The sequence below is a fragment of the Thunnus thynnus genome, chromosome 14 (assembly GCF_963924715.1).
Source record: "Thunnus thynnus chromosome 14, fThuThy2.1, whole genome shotgun sequence".
NCBI lineage: Eukaryota > Metazoa > Chordata > Actinopteri > Scombriformes > Scombridae > Thunnus > Thunnus thynnus.
The window spans coordinates 31,654,713-31,677,551 of record NC_089530.1 but is presented as its reverse complement, the minus strand read 5'-3'; the positions used below and the strand labels follow the sequence as shown (position 1 = coordinate 31,677,551).

At 37.9% G+C, this 22,839-nt stretch overlaps 1 protein-coding gene across 4 annotated transcripts; it reads right to left on the bottom strand.

Moving 5' to 3' along the window:
• Nucleotides 1-1,924: 1,924 nt before the first annotated feature.
• LOC137197536 (protein NLRC3-like) lies at nucleotides 1,925-22,117 on the bottom strand. 4 transcript variants are annotated; one of them, XM_067611028.1, is made up of 8 exons: nucleotides 22,011-22,117; nucleotides 21,255-21,413; nucleotides 16,946-17,199; nucleotides 14,944-16,813; nucleotides 11,307-11,480; nucleotides 5,360-5,533; nucleotides 3,635-3,808; nucleotides 1,925-2,179 (listed from the first exon to the last, which is right to left on the bottom strand). In XM_067611028.1, the coding sequence occupies exons 2-8, from the start codon at nucleotides 21,380-21,382 to the stop codon at nucleotides 1,954-1,956; spliced, it is 3,000 nt and encodes a 999-aa protein (XP_067467129.1). In that variant the 5' UTR covers nucleotides 21,383-21,413; nucleotides 22,011-22,117; the 3' UTR covers nucleotides 1,925-1,953. The 4 variants fall into 4 exon arrangements, with proteins under 4 accessions (XP_067467129.1, XP_067467125.1, XP_067467128.1 ...); XM_067611024.1 differs by lacking the exons at nucleotides 1,925-2,179; nucleotides 3,635-3,808; nucleotides 5,360-5,533 and having other exon boundaries at nucleotides 11,294-11,480; nucleotides 14,944-16,810; XM_067611027.1 differs by lacking the exons at nucleotides 1,925-2,179; nucleotides 3,635-3,808; nucleotides 5,360-5,533 and having other exon boundaries at nucleotides 11,294-11,480; nucleotides 14,944-16,793; nucleotides 16,953-17,199.
• Nucleotides 22,118-22,839: the final 722 nt, after the last annotated feature.

The following is a 22,839-nucleotide window of genomic DNA, read 5'->3' as shown; positions in this document are numbered from 1 at the left end:
CTACAGAGCAGGTTCAACCTGAGTGGCTAGCAGCAACAGCAATCTCTTAGTTTAACACTACGAGGGCTTAAAGTGGTAGTTATCAACAACTCAAGATTTGATTACCAATTGCTTTAGCTAAAATTGATTTGAAAAATCAATTCTCCCAACACTTCACTTGTTTGTAAGTACAGCTAGATATCTTCTCCTGTGGCAGACTGGTCGTGTTAAATATAAAGACTTTTGGATAGTCTAAAGGTTTTAGATTCCAGATTTTGGTACTGGCCAAAATTATGCTGAAATTAATATTGCACAATTATGAATAATTGCCAACAATACTCTGCCTCACGCGGGGCGCCATTTTGTTGGGCCGTGGCTACAAGTTTGGCTATCAGCAATAATTAATGATTATCAAAGATAATTGTTAATTATTAAAATCAATAAAATTATTAATAAGAATTAATAATAACGGGGCACCACCCTGGACTCAGGGAAAAAGATAGCCAATTCAGTCTCAAAGTGTACTAATCTATGAATTTGGGACTTTGATTAATAATTAATTTAATAACTATAAACAAAATCACCATATCAATAGCTAGTAAAGGTTGAAGGATTTGGAGTTCTTTACAGAGCAGAGGTTGGCAAAACTCATTCTTGTGCAACATTAAAACAGACAACAGGTATATCCAAAAGCATTTATTTAACAAAAGGGTAAAAGCAACACACAATACAAATCTAGCTAAGTGTATCTATTTACAAGTGTGAATGTGTGAGTGTGTGTGTGTGTGTGTGTGTGTGTGTAGGGAAGACAATAGCAAGATGGCTGCAGTCACCTGGTGACTGAGCACATGGCATGCCGACACTTTGGCTGATAAAGGGAACTACAGGGATAAAAGGCCAGACCATGTGGTGTCTTGAACCACATGTGCTGCCTGAACCAAAGTTTGCCAAACTAGGTTTTAACCTCTTAACTGTGTGGTTCTCTATTCAAGGCCAATTGGTGTATGCTAAAGGTGCCAGGTTAAAACGAGGTTAGTTGCATGCAAGGCCTAGTTACTGGATGTAACATGTGTTAAGCATACTAACATTAACCTAGCGGTGTGGCTATGCAGTAACCTGACTATAGGCAACAAGGACATCACAACAACAGTTCAATGTATAACCTTAACCAAATCAATACACGTACAGTACATTGTTTGAGTTAAACATTCTTGCTTAGCCGTACTATGCTTCACTGTGTTGCTAGGCTATGCCCAGTTGTTACCAGTCCATGAAGTAAGAGATGCTTTGTGGTGTCCTGCTTTGTAGCCGGTGAATTCGTGGGTGAGTCAGGCTGAGAAGGCTTTGGCTCTGAAGCTGAAAGACGCAGGCGTTGCTGGGCAGACAGCACTCCAGTCGTACAGAGGGCCCAGGTCACTCCTTGGTGTAGAGTTAGCGGCAAGCTAACTCCATTTCGCGGCTCCTGTACTTGTTAAACTGGCCAGCAGACTTGTGTGTTAGCTGCTGGCACAAGGAAACTTAGTTTCTGAGTCTTAGGCAGGCTCTCGCGTCTTCTGCCGTAAAGAAGACTGTGTGTGTCTGCTGTGAGCAGGCCACACAAGAGAGCAGAGAGCTGCTCCTGCTGCAGCTCGTGGAGAAAAAAAGAGAGAGATAAGAGGGGAATCTCTAGTTTTGATAACCTGGATCCATGGGTGGAGCTTCACACTTTGGGTGCGAACCCCCAGGGCTCAGGTTTCTTGGAGTCTTGAAACATGTGGTAAACTGTGGTCCACGTGTAGTCCCAACACCTACTCATTATCACAACAAGCTTCTGGCTGATCTGATTGGCTGACTGTTCTTTCTCTCTCTGTCTTTCTGTTCAATCCTGAAGCCTGTCACCATTCTCCTCTCACAGCTTCACTGAGGAAAGCAGCCACTGAGAAGGTTGAGGGTTCACCAGGAAATACTGGATCTTTGCTTTGATAATAACTGTGTTTAATACAAGACTGCTGAAACCAGCACGGACTGACTCCAACTCTCTACTGACCTCAGAGTCTCCAGTCTACCGTCTGGACTCTTCTTAAGATCAGACAGCAGCCTCACATCTGACCTCTTCAGGTCGTTGTAGCTCATATCCAGCTCTCTCAGATGGGAGGGGTTGGACTTCAGAGCTGAGGCCAGAGAAACACAGCTGATCTCTGACAACTTGCAGTTCCTCAATCTGAATAAAGAATAAATGACGTCACTTTAGAAGAAAAAGTTCCTGCTTGAAATCATTCAATGTTTCATAATTTGTTCAGAGCTGAAGAAGGTTTAGAATGTAGAAGTTTAGAAAATGGAAAACTCCAAACAGCTGAACCCAATGGAATACAGGTTAAAAACTGTCAAATACAAACAAAAGAAGAGGAGTTCTCAACATTCAGAGACCTATTCATGTCAATGCTGATTCATAAAAATACTATATTCATACTTTAAACACCATTGATCTCTGAGTCCCTTTGAGTGTGTGTGTGTGTGTGTGTGTTCTGAAGGATCAATATCAGTGATCAGACATTATTCATCAAAACACATTAAAGAATATAATGAAGAAATATTTCTCCTTCAGCGATTAAACTTGATCAGTTTAAAACAGATATTAGTTGAGAGCATCTTCTGTATACAGATGTGACTCTTTACCAAAAATTATGAACACTAATTGACTTTAACAACTAACAGTGGACATTTTCTATGGTTTCTTATCAGTCGTCTTTTATACCTACAGATTAAACTTTGTACAGTAAAAATTAAAATATATACATAAAACTGCAGCCCCTCAATTTGAATAAAAAATAAATGATGTAGATTAAAATCCATTTATAATCCAATCACGTGTTCAGGTTTTAAATGTGTAGTTCAACATTATGTCATAGTCAATGAGCTTTTTCCTAAAATGAGCAGAGTAACTTTGTCATTGTGTTATTGTGGATCATCGTCATGTCAGCTTTCAACAGAAAGACATCATCCAAATGTCACCACAACATTCAGACACATATTCATGTCAACACTGATTCATAAAATGCTGCTGAACTCAGTCAAGTCTGTAATTAGAGGATCAATATGAAATCAGACATGTTGGACTAAAAACCTGTTCATTACTTATTACATGACCTCCTTCCTGTATTTTGTAGTTTAGTAGGTTTGTGTAATTAAAACATGTTATTGGTGGCAGTAATCATTCCTCCTGTCCATACTGATTGTGAAGTCGTCTCTTCCTAACACAGCTACACTGAGCTACACTGTGGGAAATGAGTTCATGAGTTCAGCTGAAGCTAATATGTGGCTTTGACAGTCTGGTAGACGCCCACTTGATTTGTCTGACTCAGAGTTACAGACTATTTAGTAAAAAATTCCTTCTTTGAGCTACGATCCCTCCACTGCAGCTCAGCAAGGAAACACTGAAGAAACACAAAGATACTGATTTGATATGTGTAACTCAGACCTCTGAAGCCTCATATTAATTTAAACTTTGGAAGTCATAGTTATACAGAACAAAACTGGATTTTGATTTCCTGAAAACATTTAAATTATACAGATTTACAAATCCTGAAAATTTATGAACCAAACATTTGAAACTTCAGTGAAGGATTTGAATTGAATGTATAGAAAAAACTACCAAAGCTACAGCCAGTGAACTGACCTCAGAGTCTCCAGTTTACAGTTTGGACTCTCCAGTCCAGCACATAGAAGCTTCACTGCTGAGTCAGACAGGTTGTTTTCACTCATATCCAGCTCTCTCAGATGGGAGGGGTTGGACTTAAGAGCTGGGACCAGAGAATCACAGCTGATCTCTGACAACCTGCAGCTCCACAATCTGAATAAAGAATGAATAACATCACTTCAGAAGAAAAAGTTCCTGCTTGAAATCATTCAATGTTTCACAATCTGTTCAGAGCTGAAGAAGGTTTAGAATGTAGAAGTTTAGAAAATGGAAACTCCAAACAGCTGAACCCAACAGGATGCAGGTTAAAAACTGTCAAATACAAACAAAAGAAGAAGAGTTCTCAACATTCAGACACCTATTCATGTCAACGCTGATTCATAAAAATACTATATTCATACTTTAAACACCTGCATTGACCTCTGAGTCCCTTTGAGTGTGTGTGTGTGTGTATGAGTGAGTGTGTGTGTGTGTGTGTGTGTGTGTGTGTGTGTGTGTGTGTGTGTGTGGTTGTGTTTGTGTGTGTGTTTGTGTGTGTGTGTTCTGAAGGATCAATATCAGTGATCAGACATTCAATAAAACACATTAAAGAATATAATAAAGAAATATTTCTCCTTCAGCAAGTAAACTTGATCAGTTTAAAACAGATATTAGCTGAGAGGATCTTCTGTATACAGATGTGACTCTTTACCAAAAAGTATAAACATTAATTGACTTTAACAACTAACAGTGCACATTTTCTACAGTTTCTTTAAGAACAGTCATCTTTTATAACTACAGATTAAACTTTGTCCAGTGAAAATTAAAATATGTACATAAAACTGCAGTTAATCAATCTGAAAAAAGAATAAATGATGTAGATTAAAATCCATTTATAATCCAATCACATGTGCTCAGGTTTTAAATGTGTAGTTCAACATTATGTCATAATCAATGAGCTTTTTCCTAAAATGAGCAGAGTGACTTTGTCATTGTGTTATTGTGGATCATCATCATGTCAGCTTTCAACAGACATCATCCAAATGTCACCACAACATTCAGACACATATTCATGTCAACACTGATTCATAAAATTCTGATGCTGAACTCAGTCAAGTCTGTAATTAGAGGATCAATATGAAATCAGACATGTTGGACTAAAAACCTGTCCATTATTTATTACATGACCTCCTTCCTGTATTTTGTAGTTTAGTAGGTTTGTGTAATTAAAACATGTTATTTGTGGCAGTAATCATTCCTCCTGTCCATACTGATTGTGAAGTCGTCTCTTCCTAACACAGCTACACTGAGCTACACTGTAGGAAATGAGTTCATGAGTTCAGCTGAAGCTAATATGTGGCTTTGACAGTCTGGTAGACGTCCAATCGATTTGTCTGACTCAAAGTTACAGACTATTTAGTACAAAATTCCTTCTTTGAGTTATGATCCCTCCACTGCAGCTCAGCAAGGAAACACTGAAGACACACAAAGATACTGACTTGATATGTGTAACTCAGACTGCTGAAGCCTCATATTAATTTAAATTTTGGAAGTCATTTTTATACAGAACAAAACTGGATTTTGATTTCCTGAAAACATTTCAATTCTACAGATTGGTGCTCGAACAAATCCTGAAAAATTATGAACCAAACATTTGAAACTTCAGTGAAGGATTTGAATTGAATGTATAGAAAAAACTACCAAAGCTACAGCCAGTGAACTGACCTCAGAGTCTCCAGTTTACAGTTTGGACTCTCCAGTCCAGCACACAGAAGCTTCACTGCTGAGTCAGAAAGGTCATTGTAGTCCAAATCCAGCTCTCTCAGATGGGAGGGGTTGGACTTCAGAGCTGAGGCCAGAGAAATACAGCTGATCTCTGACAAACTGCAGAATCTCAATCTGAATAAAGAATAAATTATGTCACTTTAGAAGAAAAAGTTCCTGCTTGAAATCATTCAATGTTTCATAATCTGTTCAGAGCTGAAGAGGGTTTAGAATGTAGAAGTTTAGAAAATGGAAACTCCAAACAGCTGAACCCAACAGGATGCAGGTTAAAAACTGTCAAATACAAACAAAAGAAGAAGAGTTCTCAACATTCAGACACCTATTCATGTCAATGCTGATTCATAAAAATACTATATTCATACTTTAAACACCTGCATTGATCTCTGAGTCCCTTTGAGTGTGTGTATGTGTGTGTGAGTGTGTGTGTGTGGGTATGTGTGTGTGTGTGTGTGTGTGTGTGTGTGTGTGTGTGCATGTGTGTTTGTGTGGGTATGTGTGTGTGTGTGTGTTTGTATGGGTATTTTGTGTGTGTGTGTGTGTGTGTCTGTCTGTGTGTCTGTGTGTGTGTTTGTCTGTGACTGTGTATGTGCGTGTGTATGTTTGTGAGTGAATGTGTGAGTGTGTGTGTGTGTGAGTGTGTGAGTGTGTTTCTATGTGTGCGTGTGAGTGTGTGTGTGTGTGGATGTGTGTGTGTGTGTGTGTTAGAGATAGTGTGTGTGTGTGTGTGTGTGTGCGTGTATGTGTGTGTGACTGTGTGTGTGTTAGAGAGTGTGTGTGTGTGTGTGTGTGAGTGTGTCTGTGTGTGTGATCAGACATTATTCACTAAAACACATTAAAGAATATAATAAAGAAATATTTCTCCTTCAGCAAGTAAACTTGATCAGTTTAAAACAGATATTAGTTGAGAGGATCTTCTGTATACAGAAAACCATAACAACCCAGAGTTGAGACCAGTAAGCAGAGCTGCAGTCCTACACGCTTCTCTGCGCTTCCATTAGAGCAGTTACCCACCCAAAACTACATAGAGACTGTGTCTGTCCCCAAAACCACATAGAGACCGTGTCTGTCCCCCGACCACTTAAATCACTTAAATCAAAAGTAAACAAAAGAAGAGTCTAATAAAACTTAAAACCACGACTGCAACAGTACAACAAAATAAGAGAATTAAATGTGGAACATTAGATCTCTGTCCTCTAAAGCCGTATTAGTAAACGTAATCTCAGATCATCATATGATTTATTTTGTCTTACTGGAACCTGGCTGTGTCATGAAAAATATGTCAGCCTAAATGAATCCACTCCCCCCAGTCATATTAATACTCACAGTCCTCGAGACACTGGCCGAGGAGGTGGAGTTGCAGCCATTTTCAACTCAAGCCTAATCATCAACCCTAGACCTAAATTTAACTATAACTCATTCGAAAGCCTTGTTCTTAGTCTCTCACCCAACCTTGAAAACTTTACAGCAAGTTCTGTGTGTTATAGTGTACTGTCCTCCTGGACCATACTCTGAATTCCTGTCTGAATTCTCAGAGTTTTTAACAAACTTAGTCTTTAGTACAGATAAAGTAATTATAGTAGGTGATTTTAATATTCATGTGGACGTTGATAATGATAGTCTCAGTACTGCATCTACCTCATTATTAGACTCAATTTGCTTCTCTCAGAGTGTAAATAATCCCACTCACTGTCTTAACCAGACCCTCGACTTTGTTCTGATTTATGGGATTGAAATTGAACATTTAATAATTTTTCCACAAAATCCTATTTTATCAGATCATTTTTTTTAGTAACTTCTGAATTCCTATTACTGGATTACACACCATTAGACAAAAATGTCCTCACTAGATGTCCATCTGATAGTGTTGTAGATAAATTTAAGGAAGCAATTCCATCAGTACTGAATTCAGTGCCATGTCTCAATACTACAGAGGACTCTTATGTTAACTTTAGTCCCTCCCAAATTGATAATCTTGTTGATAGAGCTGCAGGCTCATTAAGAATAACACTCGACTCAATCGCCCCTTTAAATAGGAAGATAATAAAACATAAGAGGTTAGCTCCATGGTTTAACTCCCAAACCCGCAAAGTAAAGCAAACATTGCGAAAATTGGAAAGGATTTGGTGTTCCACCAAAGTGGAAGAATCTCGCCTAGTCTGGCAAGATAGTCTTAAAATATATAGGAAGGCCCTCTGTAATGCCAGAGCCGCCTATTACTCAGCATTAATAGAAGAGAATAAAAACAGCCCTAGGTTCCTTTTCAGCACTTTGGCTGACAAAGAGTCATAACTCTATTGATCCATGTATTCCTATAGCTCTCAGTAGTAATGACTTTATTAGCTTCTTTAATGATAAAATTCTAACTATTAGAGGCAAAATTCATCACCTCCTGCCCTCAACAGGCACAGATTTATCCACAAACACAGGAACCTTAGAAACAGCTGTAAATCCTGACATATATTTGGACTATTTTTCTCCAATCGACTTTTCTGAACTAACTTCAATGATTTGTTCAACTAAACCATCAACCTGTCTCTTAGACCCCATCCCAACTAGGCTGCTTAAGGAAGCCTGACCCTTAGTTACTGCTTCTTTACTAGATATGATCAATCTGTCTTTAGTAACAGGCTATGTACCACAAGTAGCTGTAAATAAACCTCTTCCTAAGAAGCCTACTCTTGATTCAGGCATTTTGGCCAATTATAGACCTATATCTAACCCTCCATTTCTCTCTAAGATCCTTGAGAAACAGTCTCTAATCAGTTATGTGACTTTCTACATAACAATAGTTTTTTTGAGGATTTTCAGTCAGGATTTAGAGGCATCATAGCACAGAGACAGCACTGGTGAAAGTCACTAATGACCTCCTAACTGCATCGGACAAAGGATTTGTCTCCATACTTGTCCTGTTAGATCTTAGTGCCGCGTTCGACACAATTGACCATCAAATCCTTTTGCAGAGACTGGAACATTTAATTGGCATTAAAGGAACTGCATTAAGCCGGTTTCAGTCCTATTTATCAGATCGATTTCAGTTTGTACATGTTAATGATGAATCCTCCATGAAGGCAAAAGTTAGACACGGAGTTCCACAAGGTTCTGTACTTGGACCAATACTATTTACCTTGTATATGCTTCCTTTAGGTAATATTATTAGGAAACACTCCATAAATTTTCATTGTTATGCAGATGATACCCAATTATATTCATCAATGAAGTCTGATTAAACCAATCAGTTAAACAAACTCCAAGCATGCCTTAAGGACATAAAGACCTGGATGACCTGCAATTTTCTACAACTAAACTCAGATAAAACTGAAGTTATTGTGCTTGGCCCTAAACAACTTAGAAACACATTATCTAATGATATAGCTACTCTGGATGGCATTACCCTGGCCTCCAGCACCACCGTAAGGAATCTGGGAGTTATCTTTGATCAGGATATGTCCTTTAACTCCCACATAAATCAAATCTCAAGGACTGCCTTTTTTCACTTACGTAATATTGCAAAAATGAGGCACATCCTGTCCCAAAAAGATGCAGAAAAACTAGTCCACGCATTTGTTACTACTAGGCTGGATTATTGCAATTCCTTATTATCAGGCTGCCCTAACAAGTCTCTAAAGACTCTCCAGCTGGTCCAGAATGCAGCTGCACGTGTACTGACTAAAACTAGAAAAAGAGATCACATTTCTCCCATTTTAGTTTTGCTACATTGGCTTCCTGTAAAATCTAGAATAGAATTTAAAATCCTTCTCCTACCTTACAAAGCCCTTAATGGTCAGGCAACATCATAGCTTGAAGAGCTCATAGTACCATATTATCCCACTAGAACACTGCGCTCCCAGAATGCAGCTTACTGGTGGTTCCTACAGTCTTTAAAAGTAGAATGGGAGACAGAGCCTTCAGTTTTCAGGCTCCTCTCTTGTGGAACCATCTGCTGTGAAGATGTGAGCTGTGAAGTGGTCTCTTCCTAACACAGCTACACTGTGGGAAATGAGTTCAGCTGAAGCTAATATGAGGCTTTGAGAGTCTGGTAGACACCAACTTGATTTGTCTAATTAAATGTTACAGACTTTTTAGTACAAAATTCCCTCTTTGAGTTATGATCCCTCCATTGTAGCTCAGCAAGGAAACACTGAAGAAACACAAAGATACTGACTTGATATGTGTAACTCAGACTGCTGAAGCCTCATATTAGTTTAAACTTTGGAAGTCATTTTTATACAGAACAACAAGATTTTGATTTCCTGAAAACATTTAAATTCTACAAATGTGTGCTCAGACAAATCCTGAATGAACCAAACATTTGAAACTTCAGTGAAGGATTTGAATTGAATATATAGAAAAAACTACCAAAGCTACAGCCAGTGAACTGACCTCAGAGTCTCCAGTTTATAGTTTGGACTCTCCAGTCCAGCAGACAGAAGCTTCACTGCTGAGTCAGACAGGTTGTTTCCTTGCAGATTAAGCTCTCTCAGATGGGAGGGGTTGGACTTCAGAGCTGAGGCCAGAGAAACACAGCTGATCCCTGACAACCTGCAGTTCCTCAATCTGAATAAAGAATAAATGACGTCACTTTAGAAGAAAAAGTTCCTGCTTGAAATCATTCAATGTTTCATAATCTGTTCAGAGCTGAAGAGGGTTTAAAATGTAGAAGTTTAGAAAATGGAAACTCCAAACAGCTGAACCCAATGGAATACAGGTTAAAAACTGTGAAATACAAACAAAAGAAGAGGAGTTCTCAACATTCAGACACCTATTCATGTCAACGCTGATTCATAAAAATACTATATTCATACTTTAAACACCTGCATTGATCTCTGAGTCCCTTTGAGTGTGTGTGTGTGTGTGTGTGTGTGTGTGTGTGTGTGTGTGTTCTGAAGGATCAATATCAGTGATCAGACATCATTCATAAAAACACATTAAAGAATATAATAAATAAATATTTTTCTCCTTCAGCAAGTAAACTTGATCAACTAAGTTTAGTTGAGAGGATCTTCTGTATACAGATGTGACTCTTTACCAAAAAATATAAACATTAATTTACTTTAACTAACAATGGACGTTTTCTACAGTTTCTTTAAGAATCAGTCATCTTTTATAACTACAGATTAAACTTTGTCCAGTGAAAATTAAAATATGTACATAAAACTGCAGTTAATCAATCTGAATAAAGAATAAATGATGTAGATTAAAATGTGTAGTTCAACATTATGTCATAATCAATGAGCTTTTCCCTAAAATGAGCAGAGTGACTTTGTCATTGTGTTATTGTGGATCATCATCATGTCAGCTTTCAACAGACATCATCCAAATGTCACCACAACATTCAGACACATATTCATGTCAACACTGATTCATAAAATGCTGCTGAACTCAGTCAAGTCTGTAATTAGAGGATCAATATGAAATCATACATGTTGGACTAAAAACCTGTTCATTATTTATTACATGACCTCCTTCCTGTATTTTGTAGTTTAGTAGGTATGTGTGATTAAAACATGTTATTAGTGGAAGTAATCATTCCTCCTGTGCATACTTACTGTGAGGTGGTCTCTTCCTAACACAGCTACACTGTGGGAAATGAGTTCATTAGTTCAGCTGATATGAGGCTTTGACAGTTACAGAATATTTAGTACAAAATTCCCTCTTTGAGTTACAATCCCTCCACTGCAGCTCGGCAAGGAAACACTGAAGAAACACAAAGATACTTAGTTGATATGTATAACTCAGACTGCTGAAGCCTCATATTAGTTTAAACTTTGGAAGTCATTTTTATATAGAAAATTAATGAAAATTTATTAACCAAACATTTGAAACTTCAGTGAAGGATTTGAATTGAATATATAGAAAAGACTACCAAAGCTACAGTCAGTGAACTGACCTCAGAGTCTTTAGTTTACAGTTTGGACTTTCCAGTCCTGCACACAGAAGCTTCACCGCTGAGTCTGACAGGTCATTTCTACTCAGATCCAGCTCTCTCAGATGGGAGGGGTTGGACTTCAGAGCTGAGGCCACAACTTCACAGTGAATCTCTGAGAGTCCACAGTTAGAAAGTCTGTAATGACATATATGACAACATATGTTATCATGAAAGAGGACCTTTTATATTCACTTCATGCGTTTGATGATGAAACTGACTTTCCTTATTTTGATTAACATTTGCTCTTCACATCAGTTTTTTTTTTTTTTTTTTTTTTACTTCTGGGGCATTTTATTTCTTTAATGTAAAGCAACAGTTGAGACATAATTAAAGCTGCAAGCAGCATTGAACGGGCCCTCACACCCTTGCGCACATCGGGGTGTGGTGCAGTCTAAAGGCTTCTGTCACAGGCATGTAGATGTCTTCAGACCCGGGCTGTTTTCAGACAGTGCAAGGAGATAAACATCCCTTCCTTTGTCCACTATTTTGCCTGCTGCTGGGGCTGCTTTGCTGAAATTTCATAGGGGGCGCTATTCAGCTAGTTTGCATCACTGATGGAATATTGTCATGTAGACGTGTTCAGGCTGGGAGTCTTATCAAACATGTAAAGTTTGGGGGAGCATTTACACTAAAGTTATAGCAATTTCCTCTGTCATGGCGAAACCTCAAAACTCAACAACACACAACGGCAATGCGCTTCAATGATAGCTAAATCTTTTGATAACTTTTGATCATAAGCTAGTCTAGATGACACACACTGAGTTTGAAGTCGTTATGATGAATTCTGTAGGAGGAGTTCATTAAAATAAAAGGCCTGGAAACTGCCAAAAAACACAAAAATTTACCAATTTTTCCAAGATGGCCTGTACATGTCTTCAGACGGGGACTCTTAACAAGCATATGAAATTTAGAAAAGATCAGACCATGTGGAGTCAAGTTATAAGGTTTTGAAATTTCATGGCGAGACATCGAAATTCGCTGTGTCGTCATGGCAACACCTTTGGACAAAAAATCACCAACTTCAGAATGTACAGTCTCCAAAGTCTTGAGGCTATTCTGAGTAAATTTGAGGTGGATCCAATCACAAAGCTCCCTTGGAGCATCATTTTTCATGTCTCTTCCAAAGAAGAGAGAATATGAATAATACTGAAATTTGGTAATGGTTTATTTCAACCAAATATTCTTTTTTATATTTATTATTTATATCCCTCTTGCCTCTCAAAAAATAGAGGAAGATCAAGCTCCTCTTCTTCTATGGACCTTACCCCACTGCCACACACCCATCCCCCCCCTTTCTTCGCTCTTATTCTCTCTCTCTCCCTCTCAGTTGGAGATCAGAATTTTAGAGTACTCTTCTTGTGAAATCTCCTCATAAATCCCATGACTTTGGCCAAATCTTACATTAAAAATCACATTTTTTGTAGGAAATTTCGTCGCAAATCCATTGATACAGGTTTGAAAGTGGTCAGGCTTATTGTTTAGATGTCAGAAGCCTCAGTTTGACACAAAGTCCATGCTCATAGATTGCCTCCCCATCGGTTTACATTGTAAGGGTGATGTGGCACTGTAACTTTCAGGGCTTATAAAATCCAAATCGTTCGAGTTATTACAAAGTTTTTGACAACTTGTTTTTCAGCACAGTGTGATAAGTCATGTATCAAAGTTTGAAGTCGATACCATTAATGCCCTCAGAGGAGATAGTGTTTGTTCAGGGCTGGAAATTGGGGCAAAGTCTTATTTTGAAATTGAGATTGCAGACTTCCTGATGGATTTAGGTCAGGGGTGTCAGCATATGATTTGTAGGTCTTGATGAGATGAATAATTGAGTTTTGGTTCGATCTCTCTACGACATTCCCACGGGCCGTGGCAGCCATATTAGTTACATAGGTGGTGCTCTCAAGCACATTTTGGCACTTTAGGGATTAATTCATACATTTTATCAAATTTTCCACCAGACCTGATGTGCATGTAAAATTTGGTGAGTTTTTGAGCATGTTTAGGGGGTCAAATTTAGGGTTTAAGTGGTGGAATAATAAAGAAAGAAGGAAAGAAAGAAAGAAACAAACAAACAACCACACAAAATACAATAGGGCCTTCGCCCTTTGGGCTCAGGCCCTAACAAGAAACAAGAGGAGAGAGAGAGACAGGAAATGACATGCAGCAAAGGTCTGCTGCCAGAATCAAACCACTGACATTGAGGTTATATGGCGTGCATCTTAACCAGAGCTACCAGAGCACTCCTAGTTCAGCTAATCATATCTCACTGTGCTTGAATGAAACAATAATTCTTATCTCTCTCTCATATCTGCAGACTTTTAATCTTTGTTTTGCTTTAATCTTGCAGTTGAGAAAAATCATCTCTCTTTGCTATCTGCTGCTGTCAGGTTCACATTCATAAGAAGGAAAATTTAGTGACTGTTGACAAACACAAATGAAACAAATGGCTTGACAATAGTAGACCAGTACATAATTAAATATTAATGTAATTAAATATGTAGTTGTGCATGATGTTTAGTTGTCAACATTCTTTTCTGCAAATCTGAAAAATGGATTCAGCACAAAAACACAATTAACAAACCATTAACGTTGAATTATTTTGTTCTTTTATATTCATCAGACCTCTGTGCATTTCCTGCTACTGCTCTTCTCTACACCAACAAGAGAGAAAACACCTGAGAGTTTCTTTCTGTGACCAACAGAATATAAGAAAGATTTAAAAACAAGACTATGCAACACGACTTCCATCTTTAAAATAGAAAGTTGAATTAATGAGAAATAAAAGGCACCACTGCTTGGTTCAACACTCAGGGGTTTTGTCTTGTATGACCAGTATTTTACGGAGGCTAATGTTGGTTAATGTTAGCAAACTTTACATATTGTTGTATAACTGACATTATTGAATCAGTTTGCTGATTTGATGACTATTCTCTACTTGTGCTACCAAACCACTATATCTCAGCAACATACTAATTTAAATTATGTTTAATAATTGATAATAATTATTATTATAATTTGTATTATTATAAAAATAGGATAAATACAGTGCAATTTAGAAACAGATAAAAATGATTTAGATTATTTTAAACTCTAAAGCGTGTGTAAAATCAGGTATTACCTGTACGTCTGATTATATATTATTTGAAGAACCTTCTCATTTAATAATAACTTTACTGTGTTCACTGATAACTCTAAAATACTGATATATGTTGTGATAAAATGCTGCTGTAATAAAACCTCAACCACAACCTCTGAAGTCCTTCCTTTGTTTTACCAGGTTTGAATGACGCCTCCGTCACCCAAAGGAAGATAAATAGAAGAAAAAACTGTAAAATCCAATAATTACCAGAAATAAATAGAATAATTGTGTTCATTAACTTAACAACTATAAACACAACCAACTGAAACAATATTTGCACTCACAACATTTGAAAAAGCTCAAGAACATCTGAGACTAAATATAACAAATATAACATATTATTTCAGTTATAAACAAGTAGAGAACTATTTTGACAATAATAAGAATTTTATATTATTTATATTTGAAGAACTAAACTACTAATCTACACTGATATATAATTTTAATCACATCTGGACTTACTGAGCCTTTCTGCAGTTCCTCACAGCTGGGATCAGTCTCAGTCGTCCCTCCAGTGATGTGTTGTACTTCTCCAGGTCTAACTCATCCAGAACCTCCTCTGACATCTGCAGCATGTAGGCCAGAGCTGAGCAGTGGAACTCAGAGAGTTCCTTCTCTGATCTGTTCTCTGACTTCAGGAACTCTTGGATCTCCTGATGCACTGAGTGGTCGTTCATCTCCATCAGACAGTGGAAGATGTTGATGCTTCTGTCAGGAGAGACATTAATGTTCATCTCCTTCAGGTTGTTGATGGCTCTCTGGATGATTTCTGGACTGTTCTCTGTCCGACCCAGCAGGCCTCCTAAGAGACTCTGGTTGGACTCCAGAGAGAGGCCATGAAGGAAGCGAACAAACAGGTCCAGGTGGCCATTTTCACTTTTGAGAGATTTCTCCATGGCTCCCATCAGGAAGTCATCCAGAGATGAGTAATCGTGATTATTTTCAGATGGGTAACGCCTATCATTGTTTCCGAATAAAGCTGAAAATTTCTTGAGTAAAGACTTTAGTATTGATTCCCTGTGTTTCAGGAAGTCCTCCAGTACCTTTGTGTTCCTGTTGGTGTAACAGTGGTACATGTAGACTGCAGCCAGAAACTCCTGAACACTCAGATGAACAAAGCTGTAGACTGTTTTCTGGAAGATCACACTCTCTCTTTTGAAGATCTGTGTACAAAATCCTGATAACACCAAGGCCTCTGTGACATCAAGACCACACTGCTCCAGATCTTCTTGGTAGAACATGATGTTTCCTTTCTCCAGTTGTTCAAACGCCAGCCTCCCCAGCTTCAGAAGAACTTCCCTGTCAGCCTTCGTCAGCTCCTGTGGACTCGTCTCATGTACCTCATCATACTTGTGCTTCTTCCTCTTTGTCTGAACTAGCAGGAAGTGTGAGTACAGGTCAGTCAGGGTCTTGGGCAGCTCTCCTCTCTGGTCTGTAGTCAACATGTGCTCCAGAACTGTAGCAGTGATCCAGCAGAAGACTGGGATGAGACACATGATGTGGAGGCTCCTGGATGTCTTGATGTGTGAGATGGTTCTGCTGGACAGCTCTTCATCACTGAATCTCCTCCTGAAGTACTCCTCCTTCTGGGCGTCAGTGAAGCCTCGTACTTCTGTTACCCTGTCAACACATGTAGGAGGGATCTGATTGGCTGCTGCAGGTCGGGAAGTTATCCAGATGAGAGCCAAGGGAAGCAAATTACCCTTGAAGAGGTTTGTCAACAGCACGTTGACTGATGACTTTTGTGTGACATCAGACACGACCTTCCTGTTGTTGAAATCCAGTGAAAGTCTGCTTTCATCCAGGCCGTCAAAGATGAACAAAACTTTCCAGTTATTGAGCTTCTCTGCTGTGACCATCTTTAATGTTGGATGGAAATCATGGATCAGCATGAGGAGACTGTACTGCTCATCTTTGATCAAGTTCAGCTCCCTGAACGAAAGCAGAATCACCAGACTGACATCTTGGTTTTCCGAGCCCTCTGCCCAGTCCAGAGTGAACTTCTGCACTGAGAAGGTTTTTCCAACGCCAGCGACGCCGTTCGTCAGAACGACTCTGATGAGTTTCTGTTGGTCAGGTAAGACTTTAAAGATGTCGTGACACCTGATTGGAGTGTCATGGAGGGTCTCCATCTTGGAAGCTGCTTCAAGCTGCCTCACCTCATGTTGGGTATTAACGTCTTCACTCTGTCCCTCTGTGATGTAGAGCTCAGTGTAGATCCTGTTGAGGAGGGTTTCACTTCCTGCTTCATCAGTTCCTTCAGTCACATGTTGACATTTCCTCCTCAGACTGATCTTATGTTCATCTAAAACCTCCTGCAGACCACTTTCTGCTGAAAGAGAAGAAAAAAATGTATAATTAGAAAGAAATATGTCTGACTGTTAATTTTCAGTAGGATAGAGGAGGTAGATTCCTGTCCTGTTTTCAGAGATGATGACATCAGCAGACAGATCTTCAGTCTTACTTTGTACAGTGCTGGTCTGACTGTCTGTCTGCAGTCCAGGTCTTGTTCTGGATCCTTCTGCACACTGGGGACAAGAGGAGTCTCCTGATGAAGCAGACTGGTCCCAGTATGAGGTGATGCACTGTCTGCAGAACCAGTGTCCACAGCTGGTAGACACTGGATCCTTCAGGACGTCCTGACACAAAGAACAGCAGGACAGCTGCCCATCCACAGAAACACCCCTCCTCTTCCTCTTCCTCTTCCTCTTCCTCTCTCTGTGGACATGAACACATTCTTTATGACACATGACATTAGTGATGGCCAACTGACAGCTCATAACACAACTCTTAATACATGCCAGACAGATCCTTGAGATCATCAAATCAAGGAAAAAATAAAATACTAAATCAGCTCACGGTGCCTTCAGTCATTATGGTCCAACTCTTTGGAATTCTCTACCACATGAACTCAGGTCTGTTACAACAGTGTATTCCTTTAAAAGCAGACTAAAAACATATCTTTTCTCACAAGCTTTTAGTTAGGTTAATGGGTAAAAAATTATAATTAGAAACAGTATTATTATTGTTATTTCTTTTAGCAATGATAATAATAATACCTTCTTACTTTCTAATTTTTTAAGCTGTCATATATGTTTTTATATATTAACATCTTCTTATTTTATGTTTTATCTTATTTGTTTTATATATGTAATGTTAATGTAATATATCCGTTATATATGATCTTTACTTGTTTTAAGCACATTGAGTTTACGCTTTACGTATGAAATGTGCTATATAAATAAATTTGACTTGACTTGACAAGTTGATGCAGCTCTTTCCCTACATAAACAGTCCAGACTGTATTTGGACAGTTACACAGTTTTTTGTTCTTCAGTTTCTGGGCCTCAGCACATTCAGTTTGAAATAAAATAATAAATACTATAATTACAAGGGTTCAAAAGTAATTAGACAGACACAACAAAGCACCAGCAAAGTCAGAGAAGAAGAAGAGTGTAAACTAGCAAAAATGGATGTAAACAATGCAGGATTAAAATACTAGCTTCAAAAATTGTCTTTGCAAATGTTTCATGAGGAGGGAAAAGGATTCAACACATTTGTTAGACCACAAGGATTTACACAATATCAACAAAGTCATTGTAAACATGACTTTTGTGTGTTAACAAGAAAACTCCACAGGGCTCCTTTAAGCTACTATGAGACATTAAAAGTCAGGAACAATAAGCAGGAGGCAACTGAGCAAAACAGGAAAGTCCACTTGTGAAAAATAACAGACTGCTGCTCTTTTGTCTTGTGTTGTGGTGCTGAAGAGAGAACTCAAATAAATATCTTCATAACGCATCTTTTCATTTGTGTTTCTCTCTCTCACTGTTTCTGCTATAATCTCTCTCCCTCTGTGTCAGTGTGATACAACAGTTTTACACATTTGACTTTTCCCAAACGTTAAATGTCAGACTCAGTTTCCTCTGCTGCAGTGGTCAGTCTGCAGTGATAAATCAACTGCAGCAGGCTGCTTGTATACATTTCCATTACTTCCTCCCATATTTTGTGTCTTTGAACAGAACAGAACAGAACTAGGCTATAGTCTGTTTCAGGACATTGTACCATAAAAACAAAGTCACATTAAGTGTTGCTTTCAACTTCTGTTGAAAGTGCTGGCTTGAAACTCTATGCCAGTTTTTGTTTGGTGTTGATAAACCAGGTAAAAACGGAGATACGTTGATATAAAAATCATGTTAACTCATGCGTAAAAGTGTGCGAGATGGGACGGGGCAGACGTCGTATTTATTTTATATCTTCGTCATTTTTTGTCATATGACGAAATGGAAAAAACTGCAACTGCAAAGAGCACCTACAGAGGAGAAATGCAGGCGAGAGAGAGAAGCGGGAGAGAGAGAGAGAGAACAACAGAGACACGTGAGGAGATATTGAGATAATTTTCGGAAGATTTGGAGTTTTTGAGTCGGAAAAATGAAGCGAACGCTTAACGTAAGCCAAGCCATAAAGTTGTTTTTTCAAGAGAAAGATGCTGATGATGGCTCATTGTCAGAATCAGAGCAACGACCGGTTGGGTTGAGCTTTTTCTCTCAACCCAACCGTTTGAGAGAGGGGGGAGTGGGGAGAGAGACACAGAGAAGCATAATAACAACAATAATAACAATAACAGTGATAATAATAATAGAGATATGATAAATAATAATAATAGCAATAGTAACCAGCCACCCGCCATTAAACAAAAAGAAGAAGAAGAAGAATTGTAGCCAAGAGAAGAAGACAATCATTTTTAGCAGCAGAGAAAGTGTGCTGCTAGACTGTGAGAGTGAGCATACACTGCTTTGTTTTCGTTGTTAAAGGCAAAAATAAAGACATTGCTAGCGGCACGACAGTCCTGCATCTGCCTGCTAAAATGTCCTTGGCTGCAACATTTACATGATGTTTAATGTGTGCAGCTGAGCAGCCATTTAGCTATGTAGCTGCAAACTGACTTAAGCAGAGCACTTTTCCCCAGTGAATGTTTGTTTGGTGGCACGTTCAACAAGCTGCAGGACAAAACGTTTGTTTATGTTTGTAAGTTATCAAGTTTTGAGGCTGTTGTTTCATTCACTACTATATTTAAAGGGGGAAAGTATCAGGCCTCGTATTTCAATTTCATTTAACCATTGAGCTCTGAACCTTTTATATATTTTAAGATATTATTTAAACATTGGATATCTTGAATGTTGTTTTCATTTAAGGCCACGTGCAAAAGTTCCTTGCCGTAAGTGTTTTACAGAATATATGGAAAGCAAATTTTATGTCCCCTCCTATGTTTTTTTTGTTTGTTTTTTTGTTTTTTGTTTGTTTTTTTTGCTGATCCATAAAATGATCCGATCTATGACTCAAATCCGTGATACGATCTGAACCATAAGTTTTGTGGTCTGTTGCAACTGTATTTTACAGACATCATTACTTCTGGTAAAGAGCAGATATAAACACATGTAACATGTCATATTATCACTATTTAGTTCATCACCACAGCTGATTGCAACCGTCCTCACAAGAAAAACACAGTATACGTCTAAAATTCAGGCCTATAGTTACGGTTACACTATCTATTGGCCACAGTAATTATAACTCGAGGAAGTGACGCAGTTCAGACGATGTCAATATAAGAAGACTTGATAAGAGTTTGCTGCAGGAGACCAGTGTTTACAACGATTAATGGAACCACACTCCTATCTGTAATCACATTTTGGATAAATAATAATAATAATCTCCCAGTCAGAATGGTAATTAAAGATATCCACAATAATATTCTTACTAGTAGAAACTGTATTTCAAGATATCAACAACTTTGATTTTACTAGTCAAAACTACATGAAAGATATCTAAAAATCTTTAAGAAGTATAAGTTTTTAACATTTAATAGCTAGACTGGATATTTATTTCAGATATCTATAATTCAATTATTCCTAGTTAAAATGAACATTTCAGATATCCACAATTACATTTTTGATATATACAATCAACATTCTGGATATCTGCAATCCAATTCTTACTAGTCATAATTCTAATTCCAGATATCCAAAATAAAAAAAACATTCCAGATATCCATAATGTCATTTTAAACATCCAAAATACAGTGTGACTACTAAGAATGGCATTACTCACTAATAACACTGTGTTACCAATTTTACTTGATTTTAATTCCTGTGTAGTAAGTATTATTTCCTGATTGCTTATGCCAAAAAAGTATTTAAAAAACAGCCATTATTCCCTTCAAACTTTCCATTTTTGACCTGGACATTGATATTTTGAAATGTACTCATTTCCAATGGAATAACAGGTAAATTTACACATTTTCATTCAGAACAAACAGCATATGAATCACTGGATACGATGATGGTGAAAGTGATTTATGGTATAATCATAAATCTCGAAAAACTACTCACTTCTAAATCTTTTGTATAACTTTAGTATAATTACATGTTAATTTTGATTCATATGTTGTTTTTTCTGACTGAATGTTAATGATAATAATACGCAATAAATTAATTAATACATAATTTATAAATAATAATAAATTATTAAATAATACATTTCAAAATATCACTGTCCAGGTCACAAGAGTAAAGTCTGAAGGGAATAGCAGTAATTTTCTATACTTTTTAGGCAAAAGCAATTAGGAAATATCACTTACTACCCAGGAACAAAAATGATGTTGCGTAGTGTAACTGATGGAGATGGTTGTAGTAGAGTGTGGGTTTGTTTTTAAATGACGTTTCAACACTGAATCATCTTCAGGTCAGTTTACAGTAGAAACAGTCTCTTACTTTGTGTCTGAGGGTCCAGGTTCATTACTGAAGTGTAGAGGATCATCTTTAGACCGGTCACTCCTCATAGACAGACAGCTGGATATCAGAGACTCTGCTCCGTCCTCCTCTTCCTCCACATCATTCATCTTCTGCAGTCTGAGAGGTAAACCAGTAACACTGGAGACACACACACATACACAGTATAATAAACCCAGTCCTTCCTCTCAACTTAGTAGCTTCTTATTAGTTTACATGACTTTAACTACAACCAGTGTGTTTTCTAGCCAGTGGCTCGAGGCCCCAGAGCCATTGTTGTATTGTGAATGTGTTCACCTGTAGTAATTCCCTTCTTTGCCCAGTAGGTGGTATGTGGAGTACTGAGAAGGTGCAAATAGGTGAGGCAGTAATCACAGAGCAGGTGTGTTGGTTCCTGGCAGAGGCACACAGTTTTTTAACCGTAAAGGTGTAGTGTAGCATTAAGAACATGTCACAAAGATAAACTTTGACTCTGGTTTAAATCCAACAAACAGACTTCAGATAAACATCTGTGTGGTTCTTAACTGCGACCTCTCTCTATTTTAACTGCAGCAGTGTGTCACGTTACATCACTGTGAGGACGCAGAAACCAGGAAAAGAACAAAGGAAACAACGTTTGAAGACGTCGACACTGTGATTTCACAGTTTAATCAACTAAACTATTGATCAGTAAAATAATCATCATATTGATCAATAATGACAGTAATCATTATTTGCAGCTCTAATATTAACACTCACCCTGCCTCAGACTGTTTCCTCCTTCTGCTCTGTTGACTTTAAAATGGAGTCTGTACAGACCTTCACCTTCACTCTCTACCTGTTTGATCCTCCTCCTTCTTCTTTACTGGAAGTCATGTGTGTGTGTGTGTGTGTGTGTGTGTGTGTGTGTGTGTGTGTATTGCAGGTCACCAGTCATTAACAAAGATCTAAAATTGTTCTGAACTTAACAAGTTAACTCACAGCTCAAAGTGTGAACAGAGAATTTAACGGAAGATGTTTCTGATCAAATGTCTGACTGTTAGTTGACTGTTAACCACAGTCACCAACACACACATTTCCTCATTTTACCAAAACAAATGAACTTTTTCATAAATCTGTTTGTATCCACAGATGAATTAAAAAACTCCACAAAGAGACTAAACCACCTGACACTGAAATAATAATAATAACAATAATAATAACAATAATAATAATAATAATAACAACAACAATAATAATAATAACAATAATAATAACAATAATAATAAGAAGAAGAAGAAGAAGAAGAAGAACAATAATAATGATAATAATAATTAAAGCTGCAAGCAGCAATGAACAGGCCCTCTCACCCTTGCGCATATCGGGGCACGGCGCAGTCGAAGGGCCTTTTTTGTAGGCATGCAGATGTGTTCTGGACCGGACTCTTATCGAACATTGCATGAAGGAGTTAAATATCATTTCCTGTGTCCACTAAATGGTTCTAGAGAACACCTATTAAGTAAACATCATGTCGCTGTATATCAGCTGTAGACCACACCTTGAAAATTTCATGTGAATCAGATGATGTTTGTCGTATGAGGCTGTCTTG